At 46.5% G+C, this 26,021-nt stretch overlaps 1 protein-coding gene across 2 annotated transcripts in view; it reads right to left on the bottom strand.

The window, feature by feature from the left end:
* The window catches only part of SGCG (sarcoglycan gamma), a 261,016-nt gene that overhangs the window by 163,048 nt on the left and 71,947 nt on the right, over positions 1-26,021 (bottom strand). For both annotated transcript variants that reach the window (XM_019525497.1, XM_019525498.1), the window contains one exon: positions 173-274. In XM_019525497.1, coding sequence (XP_019381042.1) covers positions 173-274 — 102 coding nt within the window. The remainder of the gene's footprint in view (positions 1-172; positions 275-26,021) is intronic.

The raw sequence follows: 26,021 nt of genomic DNA, 5'->3' as shown, positions 1-26,021 counted from the left end.
CTATATTCCATAGTATATTTATTTATGCCTATATGTACAATATAGCATACATGCAAACAAACATAAACATGTTATTGATTTTCTTGGTGAATGTCTGTCGTTAATGTTAAATTTAACTTTGTGTGCGTATATTAATTCCCTTTCAACATGGCCAACTGTTCTTTTTACTTACCTCTCTAGAGTGAATTTCTTTGGCATACAAAGGGAATAAGAATTCTGACTCTCCTTCCAGGCGGAGTCCTTCTTTAGTAACACGAAGATGTCCCATTCCAGTCTACCAAAAAGAAGAAAGAATGATAAGTGCTTTATTTTTACCACAGAGTTTCTTTCTTGGTAATTTCTTATACTGGATCATTAAAGAGTTATCTTTTCCCCATCACTGTTCTGTCAGTAGGGATGCCTTCACAAAAAACACTTAACAGAATGACCAGCACTTCAACATTATTACTGATTTCCAGACTTATTTCTATATCTGTAAGAACAGATAGCCCAATACAATTTAGTAATATGGTAAAATTCTTTGAGGTAAAACTCTAAAAAGCATGTGATGCAAGGAAGAAAGCAGCAGGAAGTAATTGAATGTTCAGTCTTCTAGTATTTCAGCATTGTGAGGGAGTGAAGAGGCGGGCCGGATCGGAGGCTTCCCACCCCGGCGCAGCAGCACTGAACTCACTCCCACATGCCCGGAACGCTGGGCAACCCCTTACCATCTTCAGGTGTGGGGAAGGAGGCGTGGCCCGGGTGGCAAGAACCAGCGTAAGAGGGACACCGGCGTCCAGAAGAAGAAAGGCGGAGCCGGAAGGAAGCCAGGCAGCCGCAGCGGCGAGAGGGAGCACCGGCAAGCGGAGCAAAACTGTCCGGAGGCGCTGTTGAACCTGGTGGGGTAAGGCAAAGCCTCCACAGGGCAGGGAAGCAGGGACGACGGGTCCCAGCAAAGACCTGGGCTGTGCAGTGCGGCTGAGAATGGTGGGACCCGGCAGGAGCCGGGAGCCGTATAGATTGTAATAGACGGGCACTCTCTACGGAGAAGAGGCTGTCCAGTGTCTATAAGGACTGAAAGTTGGTAAGAAGCCAGGGAAAAGGACTAAGGAGCCCTGAGAGGGTTCTAGGAAGGAGTGCTCGAGCACCCAGCAGCCGGGTAGTAACAATAGGGCACTGAGGGCAGGGTAGCCCAGTGCCCAAAATAACCCGGGTTGGAAAAACATTGATGGCATGAAACAGATATCTCAGAGTGAAAAGGGAGCTACCTACTGACGGGTTCGTTGACCCGAGACGACGACAGAAGTGGTGGTACGGGCGAGGGTGTAGGGGTGGCGGAGCCCTCACTGACTAGGGACCCCAAGAGTCCCGGAGTCTCACTTTTGGACTGATACGCGCCGGAGTAAGATCACTGAACCAGAATAACATCAAAGTTGTGGCAGGCGTATCAAGCGTGTACAGGCCGAGAGGAGGGACCCGTAGTGATTGGAAAAGCTTTGGGCGAGATGTGTGAGAAGGCGGGTACGGCATCGGATGTGTTGAGCCCGCACAAGCTTGCAGAACAAAAAGATAAGCCACTGCAAATGGGGCGTGCTACACGAGATGCCTTAATGCAACTTATCCCAGTTTACTGCACTATACTGGCATGTGTCTACATGTGCGCACCCTTGCTGTGCAGTAAAAATGGCTAATCACACCTAAATTTGATACCTACATTTGCAGGTATCACATTTACGTGCGATTAGTTAATGTACAGCAACGCACATGTAGAAATGACCTGGCACTAACTTTAGTGCCAGGACCATACAGCCACTAGGGGGTGAGCCTGAAGCCAGCCCCAGGGCTTCTGGCTGGGAGCATTTCCTGCTCCAGGACTGAGTTGCTCTCTGGCAGGCCCCAGCTACAAGGTATAATAGCCTGCAGCCATTTGTGCTTTAGGGCACACCCACCAAGGAGCCTTGGGTACCTGTTCTGTATCCAAGAGCCCAGTAGACCTTGTGTGCCCCCCTGGACAGGCTACAGGCTGCGTCTGCCTGGCCTGTCCCCTCTGGAGAGTTGCTGCTTGGCTACAGGTGGGTGTTGTAAAGGGCTACAGCTTGATGCACACCTCGCCCAGCCCTGAGATCTCCCCAGGGTTTCTCTGGCAGCAGGGCTAGCACCTGCTCCCTGCTGCTGCTCACTCCGAGCAGTATCTCTTCACAGGTGCTGTGGTGAAGTGCTTTTGCCATGTGGTTCCCAGTCCCTTGCTGTGCCTCTCTGTTGAGCACTCTTGAGTGTTGTTCAGGGCTGGCCACAAAAAGACAGTTCCTCCCTGCGGGGGAACCCTGGCCAAGTGCTGGCCTACCACATGCCACTGGCCTATCATACACTACCAGACACAGGTGGTCATCCATGCCAATGGGGAGGCCCACACCGAGACACCATCCTTACCAGCCCCAGACACGTGGTAAGTCCTGCATTGCAGGGACGGCCCTGGTCTCAGCCCCTGCCTCTGTTCCCTGGCTGTTCCACCCACATTCCCCTGGCCCTGGCCCACCCACCCCAACAGCATGCAGAGAGGCGGGACACAATTCAGAATTTATTGAGCAGCCGACGGCCCTGCAGTTGGGGGGGGGCATGGGCCTCTCTCACCCTGAGGAAAGTGTCTATGCTGGCAGCAATGTTCTCTTTGGCAGCAGGGGCCAGGGACATGTAGCACTGCCACAGATAGCCCTCCAGGCACCTGGCCCCTGGTGCAGAACATCTTATCTCTGAAATCTTCCTAACGCTCACAAAAGGCTTCTGTCCCTTGTCTCTGCAGGGCGAACATCTGGACATGGGGGAGAGCCAGCCCCAGTGGGGATGCGGGCTTGGGCCACCACCACCCGCAGCTGGAGCTGTGTGGATGTGTGCGCAACATGGACCGGACTCTCCTGCTCTGGCGGCTGGTGGTGGCGGTGGAGGAGCAGGAGGTGTGGGAGCAGGCTTGGTGGGCAGAGGATGTTTTTTACTGTTGGTAGATGGGGAGGGTGGTGGAGGAGCTCTGTTGGTTGAGTGGGGAGGGCTGGGAGTGGTTTTGTTAGGAAAATACAGTATTTTCGTTTCAACCATGTGCATGCCTTGAGAGTGGGAGTGGGCCGGTGGTAGGGGGTTGTGTGGGCAGTGGGGCAGGTGGGCTGGAGTGGGGAGTGCAGGATGAGGAAGTCAGCCAGGGCCTCCCAGACCTGGTGCCCTGCTCCCCGCTAGTGGGTGCATATCTGTCGTGGGGTCTGGGCTGGGGGTGCTGCTTGGGCCAGCAGCATGGCCAGCAGTAGTGCAGGACACTGGCCATTGCTGGCAGGGGCTGTGCTGGAGCAGCTGGGCACCGGGTGTCCACTGGCAGGGACAGAGGCAGGGGCTGGAGCAGCCATGGCACAGGGAGGCAGGATGGGCAAGAAGGGAGCTGCCGCATGCTGCCCCTGTGATAGGCACGTAGCTCCTGGGCAGGAAAGGAGCTGGCTAGGGATCAGAGTTTCCAAGATGGCTGTCAAGTGCTGGCAGCTGGGTTTGGCATCAACATGGCTGCCAGAGGCTGGCAGCCATGTGACTCATGCCAAGTCCCTGCACATGTAGACACCTGCCAAACATCCCTTACTGTTCATTGGCTTAATGCGCAGGAAACTTAAGTCGTGACTAAATGCACATATAGACATCTCCATGTATGATCAAAAGGAACCTTCAAGAAGTTCCTGAGATACCAGAAAGAGCAAAAGAGGCATACTGTCCTGCAGGACATCAATATAAGCAAGAATGGGATGAGTGGGAGGGAACACTATGGACTCTCTTTAGTGTGCCCTGTGCCCAGGGAAGACAGACCCAAGTCCTGCTAGATTTGCATGAGCTGTCTACAGAGGACAGCCCTGTCTCTGAGACCTTCTGGAGTATGATGGTTATCATAAGGCAGCTGGGAGATCCTTTCATGAATCTGAAATGCCTAGGGGGTGCCCTAGGACTTTGTTGGAGTTGTTGGAGCTTAACAAGCTCACTTTAGAGAAAAGCAGATGAATTGCAGAATATGTTTGTTCTTCCAAAAGGATCATGGTAGCACTGATTCAGAGGCCAACAGAAGACATAGTGAATAAAATCTAATTACAGGTTTTAAGTTTTAAAAATTAATAATTAAAAAACCTGTTGCATTAGACCAGATATGTAAAAGTGTGTGTTTGTGTGTGGGGGAAACCTTAGGTTAAAATTTAAAGTGACTTTGCATTATACATGCTTATGTGAACTTACTTTCTAATCATGTGAGAAATCAAGTGTCCCATACAGGAACGGTCAGATGAAGCAAACATTAAGGGTATATACTTAAGTATTTTTCCACTGATAATATATTTCAGTGGTGTCAAACAAAGTGATATTTTTTTCCTAATATCCAACCTAAATTTTCCTTGCTGCAATTTAAGACCACTGCTCCTTGTCCTGTCCCCTGAGATAGTATCCCTCTGTTGTTTGTATATCCACCCATCAGGTGACTGAAGATTACCTCTGCCTCAGTAAATCTCCACCTCAGTCTTCTCTTCTCAAGGCTCAGTAATCCTATCCCTCATATGTCATATTTCCCAGACCTCTCATCTTTTTGTATCACTCTTTGCTGGACTTTTTATAATTAAATGCAAACATCACACTACAATTAAATACACACTAAACTTTCAAAGGATATTACCATATTTACTCAACTTTAAGATGTTTTTCCCCCCAATCAGTATGGGTTAAAAATGCCCCTCATCTTACATTTGCACTCAAGAAAACCTCACTAAGTGCACTATCATTAAACTGCTGCAGTAGGTGCTTAGTAATGGAAATCAACTATAAAGCAGATTAAATGCAGCTAACATTGAGTATAACCATAAACACATGACCTGTAACTTAAAAAAAAAATATATATATATATATACTATTTTGTGTTGCAGGTCAAATCAGCCAAATCATATCAATCGAACAGAACTCAATCTTTCCAAAAAAAGTATTAATTGAGCAAGCAGAGCTCAATTGTCCTAAACACCATTGTATGGTGCTGCTACCAGCGACATCCTCCATCCCAGGTTCTCACCCTGGAACTTCAGATACTCCCAAACCCATTGGCAAGTATCCTATGTGCAGGCAAAAACCTGGAGGTCTTGGGATTTGGAAACCCCAGAAACCACTTAGCCCATAAGAGACCAAGACTTTTTAAAATTTTATTTAAATTTTTCATATGGCAAGCCAAATTAGCCAAAGCAAATTCCAATTCCATGAGTCAGTCCAGAACCATACGTGCCCTAGTACTGCCAAACATCCTTCACCCCATCTGGGGCTTCAGATATTTCCAAATACTTTGGCAGGCATCCTATGTGCAGGCCCAAGCACAGAGGCTTGGGGTTCAGATGCTCCTGAGTTTTGCTTGCTCTCAGCTGTAAGGCCCCAGGGGCAAGCCAGGGGGGAGTCTCCCATTTCCATAAAGTGGACTTTAAGCCCCAACACCTTGGCAGGCTGCTCTAGTGCCCCCTGGCTTCTAGCCTGAGCCACTGCAGACATGTGCCTGCATTTCCAGTATTAAACATGAATGTCTTTTCACTTGCAAATCAGTTCAATCTTTGTAGATTACATTAATCTGCAAAGATTGAATCAATTCAGGCTCCAGCTTTTGAATGTCTGTCTCCAGCTAGACAGTCTATATCACAAAACAGGTTGGCTAGTCAAAGGCCTCAATGAGCTCTAAAAGGGTAGAGTGCCATGGAACAAATATCGAAAGGATTACAGCCTAAAAGGTTTATTTAGGTAAGTGAAGCTCAATCTTTTATAGTGGTGGGCTAGGTGCTTGCAACCTGGCTGCACCAAGGGCCACCTCTCCTTCATGGTAGTGGGGCAAGGGAGAGAGAGGTGGCTGCCTGCCATAGGGGAGGGACGAGGGAGAGAGCAAGGAGGGCAGTAGAAGGGATCAGCAGCATAGCACAGGGCAGAGAGGGGATGTATCAGGTTAAGGTGCTTGGTCCTGAAATCCTATACCACAGAATAGATCTAGTTGGGGGACAGATCCCCAGTAAGATGAGTACCACTGGATTAGGTAGTTATTAAAAAGTGAAGTAAGCACTACTTAAAAATGTCTGAGTGTTTAACAAATGCTTGTTCACCAAGAAATTGTCTGGGATGGTCTCCAAAGTTGACTACTGATTTTAACACCTATACTCAGGGTCTTACATGCCGTAATTCTCAGGTTTAACTCTATATATCACTTATTTTTTCTGAAGAGTTCTGAAAAGATGGAATTCATGCCTGTGCTTCAGCAGTGAGTTAAGATGGATCCAGGAAAAAGAGACGTAGAATAGAATATACATAAAACTTGCTCACCAAGTCCCCATAGCTTAAGTGCTGTATGAAAGCAGGATCAGAGCAGAAAATTAGTATTATTTACTGAGTTCTGTCAGTGTACTCCATGCTATTCAGAATAAGTAGTAGGTTATGATCCACACCCTCAGGGTTTTACTTTGAAGGAGTCAATTCTTTCTCATTGAAATCAATCAATTATTTTTCTATTAATTTAAATAAGAGAATAATCTTTTTGTAAGTTAAATCCAGAATTCAGCACAACTGTATATACATTGATTAATTTGAAAAAGCTTACACTTCTACATAGTACAGCTATCTGCATTTTCCTGTCAGAATCCTGGAAAAAACAGAGCAGCTGAAGCATGAAGCATGTCCTGAAGTAGCTTAGGATTCTTCAAGTGGTATTAACTATTTCTGTAAGATTCTGCTCCTTGCTGAAATTATTGGGCCTTTTGTCCATTGCTGCAGCCAAAAGGCAAAATCTTTAAGACAGAGGTGTAACAATGTAGCCAGCTGCCCAGGGCAACTACCATTAACAGAGACAGCATTGACTTCCAGTTGCCTCCTGGGCCACTGGTTTAACTATGTGGCAGTAGCTGTTTCTTTTTCCTGTGGCCCTTCTTCCCCACAACTTGGTACCTGGGGCAGCTGCCCCCAGTTACCCCACCCAACATACGCCACCCTTTTATGAGGGAGAGGATTTTTTCAACCTTGAGATGGATAAGACTGGAGAAAGCGAAGGACATCTAATTTAACATTTGGATCAAACAGATGAGAAAAGAAAAGCTTCAATGTTGCCTCTCTGACAGGATCAGAGATGTAACTTAAGGTGTCCATCTTAAACTTCAACACTCAGCAACCTTAAAAGAAGCAATGCTGTGGGAGATGTTTTAGCGCATTTCTCAACCCATGGGTCGTGACGCAAAATGGGTTGCAAGAATAAATGAAAGGATTGCAAACAAATTTTAAAAATGGATTCTCCTTTAAAGGAGAAAAACGTGGGAAACCATGCCATTTCCCTTCCAGAGGGGCAGAATTCCAGCCTGCAAGAGGATGCTTGCGGCTCCCTGCCCAACACACCCACTCCCTAACCCACACTGAAGGGCTGAGGCCTGGCAGCAGAGGGCTGTGGGTCTGGAGTGAGGGGCACTGGGTCAGGACTGGCCACCGATGTTTACAAGTGGGTCCTGGTACAAAAAAGATTGAGAATCACTTTTTTAGAGAACTAGTTCATCTTATATTCATTCTTCTTCAGCAGCAGGGCCCAAAACTCAGCCTGCTACCTAATAACCTAGAGTCAATTTTATCTCTGCTTTTCTCTTGTACCCTCTTCTTGTGGGGATTATTTGGTTGGGTTTTTTTGACGTTTTGGATACAATTAATATTAGTGGCTAGATTCCAGACATCATTCAGGTTGACTAAATGATAAATTCCATTTTATGCTGCCTCCCAGCCCTCCCTCAAACATCTGTTTTCAAGCAGACTTTTAATAAGAAATTGCTCACAACAGAGATTGACTCCTTAAGACGTGCCTCATCAGTCCCACTTCTATCTATGGTAATATCTCATACTGAGGACATTTCATGTCTCATGGATATGCAGAAATGGACAATTAGAAATTAGATTCTGTATTATAACACCAGCTTTTCATTCTTGCCTTTTTCCCTCAGACTGATCAGAGTTCTTACTTTAAGAGTTGCCTATGTTTATGTATGTGGGGCCAACTCACAAAAATACTTCATTTTGTGACAGAAATGACTAGTGTCAGATCAGCATATTACCCAGGATAAGTAATAATCCATGTTTACCTCCCAAATAGCTCCTGTATATTCCTCACCAAACCAGAATGGCATGTAAGTGTTAAATCACTACCATAAAAGCATAGCACTCTTTTAGCATATTATAAAATCATATCCTGTGTACTATCTAAGCATGTGTGTCAAACACATCCCTGATCTTCACTTTTCTAAACAATGAATGCTCAACTTCCAAGTCTGCTTAGTATAACAAGCAAATCCATGTTATACTTGCTCCAGGGATTAAAAATTGGTAGCTGATTTCTGTTTTTTTAGTACACATGGTATAATTTCCATTTTAAATTTCCCCTCATGAAATCTCAACCTATTAGCTTTTATTGTTAATGTATATTGAACCGTAAAATAACCAAATGTGCAATACAGTCAATCTACAATCAGTGAATATTTATTTTCTACAATCTCTTGATACAAGTGTTTAAATTTTACAATATCAAGGTAGGAAATTTTAGATTTACACTTAAAATCTAGTATTCAGTATTGCTTGACTTAAAATGAAGGAAATAAAACATTTAGACAAATAAAATGTTAGTTAACTAGCTTAACTGTACTTGTGTATGTAGATTTATAACAGGGGTGGGGAAAATACGACCTGTGGGCCAGATCCAGCACATGAAGGGGCTTTGTCTGACCTGTGGTGGGTCCCTTGGTCCCGTTTGGTCAAGGTGCTGCCCGGCTGTGGCGTGTCCTGTTGCCCACTGGTTCCACAGCTGGATTTTCTTTCTAGGCAGTCTGGGCACCAGCAGCTCCTTCTAGCTGCCACTTACACTGGCCCCAGACCTGCAGTACTGGCAGGGACCAGCACATGCAGCCCTGACCCTGTGCACCCCATGCTGGGGCCTCACCCATCTGGGCTGAGCAGTGGCAGTGCAGGGCAAACTGTTGCTCAGCATAGGGCAAAAGTGGCCCCTCCCTATCGCCAGCACTTCCTAGTGCAGCCGCCCACAGCCTGCATGGTGCTGCCCTGAATGGGTCTGCACAGCTGGGGTCAGTAGCAGCAGCTGGAATGAGCTGTCCCTGCATGCTCAGGGGCAGCAAGACACACCATGGCTGAGCAGTGTGGAGCAGGCATGGAGAACACTGGGACGGTTCACTGCTGGTGGTTGCAGGCAGGCGCTGCAGGGCATGTGGATTCTGGGCTGTTCTGGGGTGGCGGCAGGTGCTGAGTGACACGGGGTCATGTGCAGGGAGCTTTCATGCACACCCCACCATACCCTCAAACCTTTCCCTGCAAACCCCAAAACCACACCTTCCCCACAACACAATTACACACCCCACAGATATCATACCCGCACACACACCTGCGTGCCTCTGGGGGGGCCCTGCTTACTGCTGCATGCAGATACCCCACCACACACATGCGCCCCCCATACACCCCACAGCACCCCCACAATCCCCATACCCACTCACATATCTATACATCCCCACAAGCCCCCCATACCCACCCACATCCACACACAGAGCTCCCCACAAACCCCATAACCTGCACCCATACCCCCTCACACCTTTCCACACCCCACACAGTATACAAGAGTAAGACTTCATTTTGAGCTATTATGCAATCACTTCTATATAAATGGCACAAATGAACAGAAATCAGGACTTTTTTAAAAATTCAATTAAAATATATTATTATGGATGTTTGATTTTTAGTATATAATTTTTTTTTCCAGGTCTAACCCCTCTTCCCAAGATAAGTACATCTAGGGGCAAGGGAAGGGACTTCTTGTGGCAAAGGTCAGAGTTTAGGGGTGGGGACTTCCAGTCCCAAGATAGAGACCAGGGGTGTTGGGGGGCTTGTCAAGGAGCGGGGCTACCCCTTGTGGCCCTTGACACCTGACCAAAACTTGTTAAGCAGCCCTCCAGCCAAAATAATTGCCCACTCCTGATTTATAAGATCTACTGAAAAGTAATTTTGTAGGTACTTGGAACAGTGCCCCTTCTGAATAAAAACTGGTGTATGGATGCATCATATAAAACAGTACCACACTAGTACAACTTTTTCAAAAGAACACTTCTTTCAAAACTGTACTAAACCAGAAAAAGAACCTTTATTATACTGGTAACAGTAGATTATATTCTGAAACTATAGACCTTAAAAAAGGGTAAAAATGGTTAGGAAACAAGAGAACCAATGCAAGATAATTCAAACACTAGCTGTGACAGCAAATCAACTCAAATGGAACTGGTTCCTCTTCAGCAGCTATAACAAAATTAGGAAAATGAGAGAAGCAAGGCATTTTCTTTATTGGAAAACCATGAAAGGGGGAATTGCTTAAGCTACTCAGTCCATGAATATTTCAAGTCTTTACATGATGTAACTGCTGAAAAAAGTTGTCGAGGAAATTCACCTGCTGTGTCAAAGATATCTAATCAGGGATCCCTTTCCCTGTGTATGTTTTTATCTTGCTTTTAGGTCAAATCCAGAAAAAGACCTTGGCAAGTTCATGCTATCATTTGTTATACCCCAAAGGTGGTATAGATCCTGTTCTTTGTGCAGTATTTCTTGTTGCGATTATTATTTAGGAAACTTGCTTGGCAAACAAGAATATATTGTTTCATTGAGATAATAGTGTTGTGGGTAGAGACTGTTAAAGAGCAATCAGAAAAACAGGACTGGTAATGAACCTGATGAGAGCTTGTGTTTGACTCGTATCTATCTCGGAATTAAGTACGTGCTTGGTGTAATAACATTGCTGATGCCACCTCTCATTTTCTGTTGCCAATATTCTAGTTTCTAGTTTCAGACAGAGAAGGTTATCTAAATCTTGTTAGCTGACAATAGAATCCTGACAGTTGAAGATATAGGCCCTGTTAGAGCACCATGTACACCTGTGGGCAAGATGCCTACTTGATATCTACAGGTATACCTAGACACAAAATGGTTAAAAACATCATTTATCTTCTTTTGGATCACTTAAAATTCAGGTAATTAATAGTCCAAGTTCTAAAAAATGTTAAGACTACATGGAAACTATTATGCTCCTAGCTTCTGTAGTTTTTTTTTTTTTAAGGTCCATCTCCACTCTTCTTCAGCACTGAGGGTGAGGGTTGTATACAGATATAATGAGACTATAAGAAGATTTGGAATGTAGACAGTTATGTAAGTGCTTATGGAAACCTGGTCTAGGGATGGTGGCAGTGCAACATTTACTAAGACTATGAGACTGCATGGGAGTGGTTCTACTTTTTTAAAACAAATGCCCAGGCAGTGACTGCTGCATCAAGGAATTCAGCATGTGGCTATGAAGGTGTTATCCACAAGGGCTTCAGCTTTTGCAAGACAGGTTGATGCTCCATAAAACATCATTCTGGAGGGATGGAAGCCATCTAACAAGGGTTAGATTTAGAAAGATGGGAATAGGTGTGGGAGAAAGAAGAAATCATTGCATTAGACATCAAGAATGTATACATTTGCTCTGACATCCTAGAAGAGAAAAGGAGATCTGCTGAATGTGTTTTGGTGAAGATAAAGGAGGGAGGAGGAGATCAGGAATGGCATTATGGTGGGGTCCACTATAGGCCACCAGATCAGGAAAAGGAGGTAGATTAAGGCATTCTTCAAGCAGGTAACAAGAAAATATAAACACAAGTAATAATGGGATTTTTAATTTTTCTGATAACTGATAAAGAAAAATATTGCATAACATAAAGAACAGAATTCTATTTCACTTTATGCAAAAATGGTAGTCACACAGCTGTGGTATTATTCACAGTTAAAAATTCTCTTCCACCCTATAATGAAATAATTAACCCTGAAGGTCTTTCCATGGACTTTCCAGAAACAATATGGAGGAGAAAGTGAAGAGCCCTTTCATATTTTAGCTCAATAGCCTAGTGGTTGGGGCACTCACTGAAGGAGTGGGAGAAACAGATTATAGGACTCCTCACCCAGAGAAGGGGTTCAGTGTGTGTTTTCTGTTTCCTAGTAAAAAACTGTTCTAACCACTATATAACAGATCCCTTTCTAGCTCTTACTTTAAAGATGACCCCTGGAGCAGCTGAGATGATGTGTGGGGCCAGGAGAAAAAAACAAGCCTAAGGGAGTATGGATCATAGAATCATAAAAAATTAGGATTGGAAAGGACTCAGGAGATCATCTAGTCCAACCCCTTGCTCAAAGCAGGACCATCCCCAACTAGATCATGCCAGCCAAGGCTTCATCTACACAGGTCTTAAAAACCTCCGAAGATAGAGGGTCCACAACCTCTCTTGGTAGCCTGTCCCACTGTTTTACTACCGTCCTTGTGAACACTTTTTTCCTAATATCTAACTTAAACTTCCCTTGCTGCAACTTGAGACATTTGTTCCTTGTTCTGTTACATGACACCACTGAGAACAGTCTAGCTCCATCCTCTTTAGAAACACCCTTTGGGTAGTTCAAGGCTTCTATTAATCCCCCCTCAAGTCTTCTCTTCTCTAGACTTTAATAGTTCCCTCAGCCTCTCCTCATAAGTCATGTAGCACAGCCATCTGTTTTCATTGTCCTCCACTTGGTGCACATTCTTTCTGTAGTGGGGAGCCCAAAACTGGATACAGTACTTCAGATGTTGTCTCACCAATGCCAAATAGGGGGAATAATCACTTCCCTTGATTTGCTGGTAAAGCTCCTACTAATGCAGCCCAGTATGGCATTAGCCTTCTTGGCAATGAGGTCACACTGTTGGCTCATATTCAGCTTAGTGTCCACTGTAACCCCCATGCCCTTTTCTGCAGAGCTGCTTCTTAGCCAGTCAGCTCCCAGTCTGTACTGGTGCATGGGATTCTTCCATCCGAAGTGCAGGACTTTCCACTTGTCCATATTGAACCTCATGAGATTTTTTTGGTTCAGATCTCCTATTCGTCTAGAACACTCTGAATCCCAGCCCTACCCTGCAGCATATTTACTACTCCCCCCAGCTTGGTAACATCTGCAAACTTGCTGAGGGTATACCGCAACCTATCTTCCAGGGCACTGATGAAGATATTGAATGAAGTCAGCCCCAAGACTGACTTCTGGGGCACTCTACTCGGTACCAGCTGCCAACTAGACATAGAGGCATTGATTACTACCCTCTGAGCCTGATGATCCAGCCAATTTTCTATTTTTCACCTTACAGCCCATTCATCCAACCCATACTTCCTTAGCTTGCTTGTGAGAATGTTGTGGGAGATCACATCAAAAGTCTTCCTAAAATGAAGGTGCATCACATCCACCGGTCTCCCTGCATCCAAAGAGACTGTCTCTTCACATCACAGAAGGCAATCAAGTTGGTCAGGAATCATTTGGTTACTCCATACTGACTGGTCCTAATCACCTTCTTCACCTCCAAGTACTTAGAAGTGGATTCTTTGAGGACCTGCTTCATTACTTTCCCAGGGACTGAGGTGAGGCTGATCGGTCTGTAGTTCTCTGGATCTTCCTTCTTCCCTTTCTTAAAGTTAGTCACTACATTTGTCTTTTTGCAATCATCCAGGGCCTCTCACAAGCATCATAAGTTTTCAAACATAATAGCCAGTGGCTCTGCAATCACATTGGCCAAATCCCACAGCACCCTCATGGTCATCCCATCTGGCCCCATGGACTTGTACATGTCCAGCTTTTCTAAACTGTCCGCCCGTAACCTATTTTTTCAATACTGTTGGCTGCTCACTTCCTCCCCAAACTGTGCTGACACTTGCAGTAGTCTGGGAGCTGACCTTGCTTGCGAAGACTGAGGTAAAAAAGGCATTGAGTACTTCAGCCTTTGTGACATTCTCTGTCACCAGGTTGCTTCTCCCATTCAGAAAGGGACCCATCTTTTCCTGATTTTCTTCTTACTGACATGCTTGTAGAAACCCTTGTTGTTACCCTGCATGTCCCTGGGTAGTTGCAACTCCAGTTGTCTTTTGGCCTTCTTGATTTCACCCCTGCATGCCTGAGCAATACTCTTATATTCCTCCCTAGTTGTTTGTCTAACTTTCCATTTCTTGTAAGCTTCCTTGTAGTGTTTTAGCTCACTGAAGACCTCCCTGCTAAGCCAAACTGGTTTCCTGCCATATTTGCTATTTTTCCTGTGCATTAGGATGATTTGTTCCCATACGCTTAGTAAGGTTTCATTAAAATACAACCAGCTGTCCTGGACTCCTTTCCACCTCAGAAGGGCCTCCCAAGGAAATCTGTCTAACAGTTCCCTGAGGGAGTTGAAGTCTACTTTTCTGAAGTCCAGGATTCTCACTCTGCTGCTCTCCATCCTTCCTTTCCTCATGATCCTGAACTCAATCACCTCATGGTTGCTGCTGCCCAAGTTGCCATCCACTGCTAAATTCTCCACCAGTTCTTCCTTGCTTGTGAGCAGCAGGTCAAAAAGAGCATGGTCCCTAGCTGGCTTCTCCAACACTTGCATCATGAAGTTGTCCCCAACATTCTCTAAAAACTTTGTCGATTGCCTGTGCACTGTTGTATTGCTGTCCCAGCAGATGTCAGAGTGATTGAAGTCCCCCATGAGAACCAAGGCCCAGGATCTGGAAACTTCTGCTAGTTGTTTGAAGAAAGCCTCATTCGCCTTATCCTCCTGGTCCGGTGGTCTATAGCAGATCCCTACCATGACATCACCCTTGTTGCTGTCCCATCTGATCCTAAGCCAGGGACTTTCAACAGACCTATCTCCAGTTTCATCTCCAGCCATCATACAGCTTTTTTACATAAAACACAACTCCTTTTCTTCTCTGCCAGTCCTTCCCAAACAGTTTATATCCTCCCATGACAGTGCTCCAGACACATGAGCTATCCCACCAAGTCTCTGTTATTCCAATCACATCATAGCTCTGGGACTGTGCATGGACTTCCAGATCCTCCTGCTTGTTTCCCATGCATTCATGTACAGACACCTGAGGTAACTAGCTGATTGCCTTACTTTTTCAGGAAGAACAAGAAGGTAGGGCAATTGGATAGTCATTGAGATGGATACTGCCGTGGATAGAATAGAGGCTCTGGACTGAAACTTGCCCGTTGCTCTTACTTTCATTTTATCTAATACATATTAAATGTAAGATCTAGTTAATGAGCTTCAAGAGGATGGCTGGAGATCTTACTTGGCTGATGTAGTAAACTAAAACAAAGGAAATACTGCTTTCTACTTCTTTAGGTACTGGATTTCTAAAAAGGGCTAGATATTTTTATCTTAATATTTGTAGTTTTGCAAGGTAAGATAAAGACAATAAGGTATGCTTCAAGGTATAAGACGATTACCTGCAAAACTTTTTCTGATGAACAATTGTGCATGATATTCTGTGGGCATTCAGATATATGTAGTATTAGACTAAATTAGGGGTGTCAAACATATGGCCAGCAGAGTCCTGCCATTTGGCCCCCAGTACTGCCACTGGAACTAACCAGAATCACACAGGGCATGATGTGCGCCTGTGGTGCAGGGCCAGATCATGGATTGAATTCAGCCCAATACCCTTTCCCCTCCTCCTTCCTTTCCCTTCCCTGGCCCAAATCCGAAACCCCTTCCCCTTTTCCCTCCTCCCCCATACCTCCTCAGTGTACCCGATCCAGCTGCCATTCCAACCAGTCTGGGACCCATGCTGTGCACAGAACTGATCTCAAAGCAGCCAGAATGGGCAATGTATGTGGCTCAGTATGACTGAAGCACGTCACTGCATGTGATGCCTGCCCTGGCATGCATGCTGCACATTGTGCCAGGACCCAGACTGCTTATGTAGTACAGGTCCTGGACCAGCTAATGCCAATGCTGTGTGCAGTGCAGTCTTAGAGCTGATAGAGTGGGCAACGTGTGCAGTGCAATCTGGCTGGAGCAGGCAGTGCATGTAGCATGGCTCCTGCTCTGGCCAGACTGTGCAGAGCTGTTCCAGGATTCATGCTGCATACAGCAGTATGGGTCCCAGACCAGCAGAGGCAACTGCCAGATCAGGTTTACAGTGGGGGAAAAGAGGGAGGAGAAAGGATTCATGGGCTGGATACAGCTTGTGGACCAGCCCTGTGACACTCACCTGTTCTATTCTGTTATCAGTTATTATAGAACAGCTTTGAAGATCCATTTGAAGCTTGGACCCCAGTGTCCTATGAAATGCATAACCGTGTAATAAGAGACAGACTTGGCTTCTTAGAGCTTATAGTTTTAACTAGATAAAATGAAGAAGAGTGTAAGGCTCCTGTGTTGCAGCCTAGGGTCAGCTCCATAAAGCTCAGGTAGGCTTCTGCCCTACAACCCTTGTTAAGTGCAGCTGACTCAGTTACAATAACCAAGGCCAGTTAATCCTCAGTCCCTTTCCTCTGACTGGTCCTGGAGCTGCTTTTAAGGAACTCTTCCAGCACCCGAGCATTGCTGCACAACACACTGGTCTTTAGTCTCTTAGCACCTCTGGTTCTAGCAACATCTCTGGTTTCCCTATTTCTTGACCCTGCTTTTGGCTTGTTACTGGATTACAGCTTTAGATTCTCCCTATAGACCTGATTCCTGGCTCCTGACCTTGGTTTGGCTTACTCTTAGACTCTGCCCTGTGGATTTTCCTTTGGGCTTGGTAACAAGGTTTCTGACTCCCAGTTTCTGATCTTAGCTTAGCATTTTGGTTCCTGACTTGTGGCTTCTGACTGTTACCCCTACAAACCCCAGCTCCATGCCCAGCTCTGCCCACTAGGTCAGGCAACCTGGTGTACTGTGACAATGAGAGCTTCTGCTTCTGCTGAAGCTTTGTGGAATAAAACCACTGTGACTGAGAAAGGACTGAGTTAAATATTAACAATTAAACATTTGTTCTTTCAGCCATTATGAAAAATTATTTTTAAGTAACCTTTTATACTAAATAGTAACTAATACTATATGTTCCAACTGAAAATACAGCATGATATCAAATGTTTAAATAACTACCAATCTTTGCCAGTACCATTTTAGTAAAATGGTTGGGTGATGCAGCATTAGTACTGTATTTGTGAGTACAGCTAAAGATCTTCTTAAAAACTATCACCTATAATTTTGCTTCTTTAAAGATATAACTGGCATGAAAATTGATATCTAGCAAAAGACAGGTTGTAACCAGTCTATCTTCTGTAGTCCCCTGTCAAACACTGCATTTATGGTGCAAGTTAATATCATACCATAAAATGGCAAACCAGACCCATACAGCACCACAACATGGCAATTTAGCCACAAATATGTTCTACATATAATGTAGCTGGTTTGTATGTTTCTTAAATTGAACATGTGACATATATGATGTTCCAGACTGGAGTTGCCCCAACCCATGTCAACAATGAAATGACTGTTGGCATCAGGTAGGAACAGCTCCTGGTCTGGAACCAGCCCTGGGGCTATCCAGGGCTACTGCTAACAGTCACTCAGTAAAGTTGATTGTTGGCACTAGACTCACACCTGGTTTAAGACCCAGAGCTGTCTAGGAGTGGTGCCAACAGTCAGGTGATTGTTAGCACTGACCCCAAACAGTCCTGGGTCTGGCTACAATTATGGGGCTGGACCCAGGTCTGTCTGGGGATGATGTCAACAATCAGCTGATTGTTCTATGATGCTATGGGGAACCCCTCAGCCAGATCCTGCAGACTAGGTTGGGGTCAGGTCTGAGTCCAAAACTGAGACCTGGGGTTGCCTGTATCCAAGCACAATGCTCAGCTGATTGCTGAGATCAGACACAGAGCAGACCTGGGGTCCAGGACACAGCCGCCTCCTGCCTGGTCTGCAGGATAAGCCGTTTAAGGCTATAATTGGGATCTGAGGAATTTTATGCCTCATTCCAAATATCAAGCATCCTGCCATGCAAGTGTGAGACATACAATTTCTCAGATCCCAATCATGCCATTATTTTAACAGGCCATAGAAATATGCTACCCTAAGATGCATGACATCAAGCTTAATTTAAAGTAATGGCACTATTGGAATATAAATATAAAGTAATTATAATGATAAGGAAATGAAACAATCTTTGAAATTATGGGAGTTGGCAGTTTGTCTTGGAATATCTTACCAACTATACTTCAATTTTTGGAGAATTAAAGGATTTTCACTCAATATTGTGCTAAGAAGTAGACCCAATAAATGAAACCTGTAAATACATTTTTTTAAAAGTAAAAATGTTCATGTTAATATCTGGACTTGCCTTAACATAAAATGATATCACATTTTATTTATGAAAGTACAAGTGTCTTTTACTTATAAGAGTCCCATTTCTGAGAAAAACTCAATGCGGGGCCTTCTATGTCTGAAGAGAATCTTTTTAAATTATGGAAGCTCCTTACCTATTTAGGTCCTACCTAGTATTGGTAGATCACAGATTGCTAGGAAATGATAACAGGAAGGGTCTCAAGGTAGTTCTACTACTTGTAATCTGCCTGGGATGAAATCTTATGCTACTTAATTTGTTTCACCCATAGATAATGGGGAAATGTTAATATAATTATCTTAAAATTCCCCCCACAGCCAGATGTATAAATACATGTTTATAACCAGCAAGAAAATCTTGAATAACCTTATCTAGTAGTCAGTGACCATATATATAGATGAATTAGACAGTTTAAATGCCTAGGAGCATTAATTACTGATAATTACATTAGGAAGAAAATTGCAAAGCAGGAATATCATTTTTTCTCTGTATAAAATTATCTGAAGACAAATACTGAGAAAGACCAAGCTTCAGATAAATAATACCATTAAAAGGCTTATTGTTTTAATAAGACAGTAAGAAAAGCACAAAGGAAAATATGCCAGTAAGAGAGAATGATGTCTAGAGATCAAATAAGGAATTAAGAAAGGTCTTTGAAGAAGCAAATATGATAAACATAATGAATTGCCATTGATTTCATGAGTAGGGGTGTGGGGTTGGAAGGCCATTCCAATGATAGTTACAACCTTGTGGCTAACCAGAAGATGGTGGTGGGATAAAACTGAGCAAGACCTATGAGCTCTTAATGTGAATCATCACATCAGCAATGGGAAAAAATGGCCCTTGACAGCCAGAAGTAGAGGCAAACTGTGAAAGCAATTATGAATCAAGAGTGCTCAGCTCTTCATAGTAATTAGGGAAACTACTGTCCTTCAGCATCTCTATTTTATAGTTATTGTGGGTGGGATTCCTATTTGTATAGTGCAAATTAAATTTGTATCAGCTAAAGCACAGCATAAAGAAATCATCTAGGACAACTCTCTCCATCATAAACCCCACTAGGTCTGCTTTCAACCACCGTGGTCTCCTCTGGAGCTTCATGGTTTAGCATTGAAGTCATCTTAAATAATTGGTTGAGAAGGCAGGAGGTTGATCAGAAAGTCTGTAAGTGTATCAGAACAGAGGGAGGAAGAAAAAAGGGTTATCAGACATGCTACAATTACTGCTTGCCTGATTTTCAACTAGGAAAAGGTTTGCCAATAGTGATATATTTTGCATTTTTCTCCCTAAAGCTTTAAGTTACACTTTAAAGCAAACTAGTAGAAGGATGACAAATTCGGTTCTGTCTGAGCATCTCAATTGTCAGCTGTGCTTGGAATAGTCAGGCATTTTCCCAGAGGTCCCACAGAATATCAGAGACTATTCCACCATCAGTAGTTAACTTAGACCCTTTCAACTAAACAGGTCCTCCACATAATTTTAGATATACATAAGACATATTTACACTAATATTAAGGATCAACTCTCAAGTCATCCTCAACCAGCATGAGGCACAATCAGTTCCTTTTAATCTTTAATTTATCTTTTAATCTGTATCAAAGGCCACTGACAGATGCTAAAGCAAAGGTGTGATGATAAATTATACAGAGTCTCAATAGTTGTGTTTCCTGCCATGCCATATGTGCATAGTAGGAAGTATGATTGTGGGATCCCACATCAGATCCCATCACCATATTGACAGTGCAGGGGGAGCTCTGCATGGGCAAAAACCCTGCACCAGGTTCCCCCTGCACTGGCAAGTAGCAAGCTTGGCACTATGTGCTCTCCTCATTAGGGGCCCTGATCAACAGATTAGAGCTCCCAGCCATGGGAGTGCATCATGTGGCTTGGGAGCCCTGGGCAGCTGATCTGAGCTCCTAGCCATGGGAGTGCATCAGGCTGATCTCCAAGCTGGGAGAGCACATGGTGATTAGGGCTGATTAGGGCTCCCAGCTAGGGAAATGCATGATGTGTTCCTGTAGCTGGGAGCTCTGATCATCTGATCAGGACACTCAAATGCATGGTGCATGCCCATGGCTGAGAGTTCTGATCAGCTGACTAGGACTCCCAGTCAGGGGAATTTCTGGTGAACTCCCCTGCTGAGAGCTCCAGTCATCTGGTTGGGACTCCCAGATTGAGGAGCAAATGGTTCATTCCCTGGCTGGAAGCCCTGATGCAGGTGAGTAGCACTGGTGCATACAGAAGTCTTGGAAGTCTTCAGTGTGCTTTGGAGGCTGAGGACTGGCCACATAGTCAATTAAAGACATGGTAGGAACCCACAATTACAAGGGGCTGTCAGGCTTTTTGCAGGAGCACAGGCACAACCAGTTGGTGCACCAGTGCTGCGTAAAGGTCCAGGCATTGTGGGCATAGTGGGTCACTGTTACTGACCACAACTGTCAGTTGGGAACTGCCTGCAAATCCGTGTCTTTTATGTGGCAACTAGATGATATTCTTGCACCCCAGGACCTGTTGTGCCATACACTTGAACATGGGTGGCCTGCCTGAGCCTCTGCTTTGGCTTGGCACCCGCGGTGATGTGCCATCGGGAGATGGCCCCTTGGTCTACCAGCAGACCTTCCTGTCAAGCTCCCTACCTCCAGAATTGTCCAGCAGCTCTGAGAGCCTGGTCCAGCACCTGCCCTGCCAGTTCTGTGGCCTCAGCCCCACCCATGAGGCCAGGCTGGCTATGGCACCACTGGCTGCCAGCAGCCCCAGCCCCTCCCTGGAGGGACCCCCTGCCTCGGTAGCCAAATGCTGCGCTCCTCTCACCCAGGGCACTCCCGGGAGCTGCATACCCTTGCTGCAAGGAGGGTGTGACTCTTGCTGCTGAGGACAGCAGCCCTGCCCACCTGGTAAGCCCCACACTGTGGGGAGGGCCCTCCCTGCCCTGGCCCCCCCTCCTTGCCTGGCCCAGCCATGCTCCCCCAGTCCCTGGGCTACCCCCACAGCACACAGGAAAGCAGGAGACAATGCAAAATTTTATTGAGCAGCCTGTGTCCCTGCAGCTAGGCAGGCATAGGCTTCTCACACATAGAGGAATGCATCGATGCTGACAGCAACATCATCTCTGGCTGGGGTGGGGGGAAATGTAGCATAGTCACAGATAGCTCTCCAGGCAGCAGTGGAGGTTGTGGGGAAGCCAAGGCTCACCCTCAGCACTGTCAAAGCTCAGGGTCCTGTGCCAGGTGTGCCTGGGATACCATAGACAACAGCAGCAGTAGCAAGGCATAGTAGGTTGACCACCCTTCGTTCTGTGCAAACAGTTTCTTGCATTGTGTGCAGGTCACGTGCAGCACACTTGGGGGGTACACTCGGGGCACAGCACTGTCATGGGGGGGAGGGGGTTGGCTCCAGGCAACCTCCCCAGAGAAGCACTCTGAGGGAAGGATGGGGTGCCAATAGCTCTTTGTCCCAGTCATCCAGGAGCCCCATGCCTGCTAAGCCTGGGTGCCTTGGGCTTGGCAGCTGCATAGGAAACAGGCTGGTCCGCAGGCGCAGGGAAGTGGCTCTAGAGCCACAGCAGTAGGGGCTGCCAGGAGCCAGGCCTGTTCTGGCCTGGGAATGGGGTAGGGGAGGCAGGCTGCCTGCAGCCAGAACCCAGCAGGAGTGACCCCTGGGGAGTGAGCAGGGGCAGGGGACTCAGTCAGTAGCCCAGGCCTGCCCAGCCAACTTACTATGGTCTGTGGGCACCTGTGGATGCATGACCCCTGATCTGAGGGTGGGCCACACATGGCCCCCTGGTACATAGATACATAGATATTATAGATTCATAGATATTAGGGTTGGAAGGGACATCAGTAGGTCATCGAGTTCGACCTCCTGCAATGGGCAGGAAAGAGCACTGTGGTCAGATGACCCCAGCTAGGTGCTTGTCCAGTCTCCTCTTGAAGACCCTTAAGATAGGGGAGAGCACCATCTGCCTTAGAAACTCATTCCAGATTCTGGTAACCCTTACTGTAAAGTAATTCCTGATGTCCAACCTAAATCTGTTCTCTGTCAATTTGTGGCCATTTTTCCTAGTTTCTCCAGGGGGTGCCTCAGTAAATAGAGCATCTCCTATTCCCTGCTGCCTTCCCCTGATTAATTTATAAGCAGCCACAAGATCACCTCTCAGCCTTCTCTTGTGCAGGCTGAAGAGATCTAGGTCCCTCAGTCTCTCCTCATAGGGCTTTGCCTGCAGGTCTCTGACCTTACGAGTGGCCCTCCTCTGAACGCTCTCAAGATTCTCCTCATCACTCTTGAAGTACAGCGCCCAAAACTGGACTCAGTACTCCAAATACAGCCTATCCAGTACTATATACAGCCACTCTGGGTCCCCCAACACCCCCTCCCCCGCCTGGGCCCAACCTTGCCATTCACCCCAGCTCCATGCAGCCACAGAGCAAGTGCTGTCTGCAACACGGCCAGCACCACACATAAGCCCTGCTGGTCCTGGCCACTGGCTGCCAGAGGGGGAGATGGTAGAAGTGGGATAGCAGTGGCTGCCGTGACCCCTGGGCAAGCCCTCCACCCACTAGGCTCACTACAGCCTGCACACCCATGGGGGTATGGCCACAGGGTGCTGGGCGCCTGTCCCCTAGATCCACTCCCAGGCACCACCACCCCAAGAGGGCATGGATAACCAGAAAAATGTAAGTAGTTCATATGGGGAAGAGGGTGGTGGGTGTTGGAGGGGCACTGTGGGGAGGGAAGGAAGGGGGGATAGGCTCTGTTCTTGGGGAGGCAGGGGAATGGGGCTGTTGTGGGGGAGAGAGGGGGAAGGAGTCTGTTTCCATGTGGGGAATAAACTGCTTTTTAGAGAACTGTCTGAAATGAGCACAGTGCTTGAAATGGGTGGTGGGGCAGGGGTCCATGGACTGCTGTCCAGATGGGCTACAGCAGGGAGTGCAGGAGGTGGTGGTAGGACAGCATCTCTTACACCCAGTGCCCTGGCTCCCGCTTCTGGGTGTCCAGCTCACCTGGGGCTTTGGTGGGGGGGTCCACTGCTGTCACTGCAGCTGGTGCTCCTGCTGCCAGGAACCCTCTACCTACTGAACCACCTTCTCCCAGGCCTGGCAGATGTTATGCAGCATGTAGACTGTGAAGATGACCTGGTGGATGTTGACCTCAGTGAACTTGAGGGTGAGGGTGTGCCAGTATCCCTTCATCCAGCTAAAGCCATACTCCACAGAAGTGCAGGCCTGGCCCAGGCACTGCTTAAAGTGAGCCTGGCGGCGGTCCAGCTGGCCGGTGTAGGGCTGTATGAGCCAGGGGAGAAGTAGGTAGGCAGGGTCCCCATTGAGGGATGGGGCCACCACCGTGCCCATCTGGAGGTCCGGCACCCCTGGCACAAAGTGCCCATTCTGCACCAGGGCTGGCAGCGCAGAGTCCTGGAAAATGTGGGTGTCATGGGCACTGCCCACCCAAACATCACTCACATTGGTGAAGGTGCCATGGTGATCAATGACAGTCTGGAGCATGATGGAGTGGAAGACCTGCTGGCTGTAGTAGGGGTGGTTGCCATGGGGTGGACAGGTGACAAAAATGTGGTTCCTGTCCAGAGTCCCAATGTATTGGGAGAAGGCCAGGATATGAAACCCCCCCACCACCACCAGGGGGTCACACACATGGAGCACTGTGTGCCCCAGCATATCCTGGAGGGTGCCACACACTCCAGGAAGGCCTCTCCAGCAGTGACCTTGCCTACGTCAAAGAGCTGGCTGATGTAGCAGAGGCTGGTGGTCGTGGCCAGCTTGAGCAGGGCATTGGCAAGCTGGGTGTTCGCGGAGAGGGGCTGTCATATGGCAGTATCTTGCTGCTTCAAGTGTAGGCAGAGCTGCTCCAGGAGGTCTTGGAAAGTGACCCAGGTCTTCCAGAATGCTTCCAGCCACTGCTCGTCATCCCAGGTGGTCTGAAGGATGTGCAGCTACCAGTCCTGGCTGGGCAGGCAGGCCCAGGGCATGGAAGGACTCAGAGGCAGCATCCAGGAGTGTGTTGTTGCTGTCTGGGTGGCAACTGTGTAGCAGCCGAAGGCCTTTGCAGTGAGGCCAGCCAGATGGCTGCTGCACATGGGGGAGCCAGCAAGGTCCAGGCTGTCTTGGTCCAGATGATGGTCACTGTGGCAGGCCAGCTGTGCCAACACTGTAGCCAGCAGGAGCCCAGGCCACTGGCTGTCACTGCCAGGGGCAGGGGCTGGAACAGCCATAGCGCACAGAGGCAGAGGCTGTGGCAAGAGAGCTGCCACATGCTGCCTCTGTGTTGTACACACTGCTTCCAGCCAGAAAAGTGGCTGGCCAGGAAGCAGGGCTGCCTTTTAAAGATGGCTGCCAGTCACAGGCATCTGCAACCAGAGCCTCCAGTGGCAGCAGAGGCCCATTGCAGGGCCATAAGAAGCAGAAGTAGTTTGCTGCTAGGAGTAGCAATTCTGCTCCTGCTTCCCTGCATGAGTAGACACATGGCTAAGAGCATTTACTCTCAAGTAGTTACTCAAGAGTAAACTGCTCCTGGATCTTTTGCACATGTAGATGCACCCAGTGTGTACTGGCTTTATGGTGGCCTTAAGCTCAGCCTTTTCAATCAGTGTATACATAGCCAATGTATTTACTGGTTTTCAGAGATTTGAGTGTCATTGAACATAAGGTTCTGAAAGTGCACAAGACACTGGTACTCTGAGTAAACCAATGTTTTTTGTCACTGATGATACTAGTCTGTTCAACAGAAAGAATTTTTAAATTGGAATTTATGCAGTTGTAATGATACCAGTTTGTAGTTGAGAAGCTACAGCAGGTAAGTAATCAGGCTTTTATGTAGCATGTCATTAATACATCTATATGCTCTATAAAGCATTTTATAGAGGCATAAAAATAATTATCAGTGTTTTACAAAAAAGGAAAGAGGTGATGCAGAGTGGTGACATGACTTCCTCAAGGTTAGCTAGCATATGGTACAAATGGCAAAGGTCTGAATGTCACTTAGTGACAGGGATGTTGCCATAGAAAGAAGCAGGCCCTTGGTTCTGGCCCCCATGGGACTGAAGCTATCTTGCTACTCTTTATGCAACAAAAATTAAAGGCAAGTGCAAAAGTCAGTGAATAAATTTATTGGCAAAGGGATGAATTCAGCAGGGTGACAATTGGAAAACTGGCTAGTAATCAATTGATTTTCCCTAAGTGACGTGTCTTATAGTGCTTTTCATAAATTAATTGAGCTCCATCTTAAGAGTTATTAATTTGTTGTTTTACTATTTCTATTTGAAAGGTGTTCCAAAACCTTAATTTTAAGGGTGCACTGAATATCAGTTGGTTATCATATTGGCACCAATAAAAGGAGAAATGATGTTATCATTGATCTGCTTTTTTTGGTAGCTGTAGCTGATAACTACAGCCTCATACCCAGAGCATCCTGGTGAGTAGGCCTGTGCTGAGCAGCTACTATTAGCTTTGGATTTAGATTTGGCCAATTTGGGGGACAGTAATAAGATCTGATGATTTACTCACTGTTCCATGTTGATTCGGCCAAATCCAATTCAGAGATTTGACTGCTGCCGAATCTCCAAATCACTCAGGCCCATCCCCTGCCTGGTCTCCCAGCCCGGCAATGGGTGCCCTGCCTGCCCCAGCTCCCGGCACTTTGAAAGAAAAAAGCCCCAATTTACTGGGTGCTGCTGGGCAGGGGGCGATCCCCACTGCCCCATGCTGCATGGGGGGCTCTGCATGGGTCCCACCACTCTCCCCCCCGTCCCAGCCCCTCCCAATGGCTGTCCCGCCCACTCCTTTAAGGAGAACC

This window comes from Gavialis gangeticus, unplaced genomic scaffold (assembly GCF_001723915.1).
Source record: "Gavialis gangeticus isolate Ggan-Ray unplaced genomic scaffold, GavGan_comp1, whole genome shotgun sequence".
Lineage (NCBI taxonomy): Eukaryota > Metazoa > Chordata > Crocodylia > Gavialidae > Gavialis > Gavialis gangeticus.
This window is presented reverse-complemented; position numbering and strand designations above follow the sequence as displayed.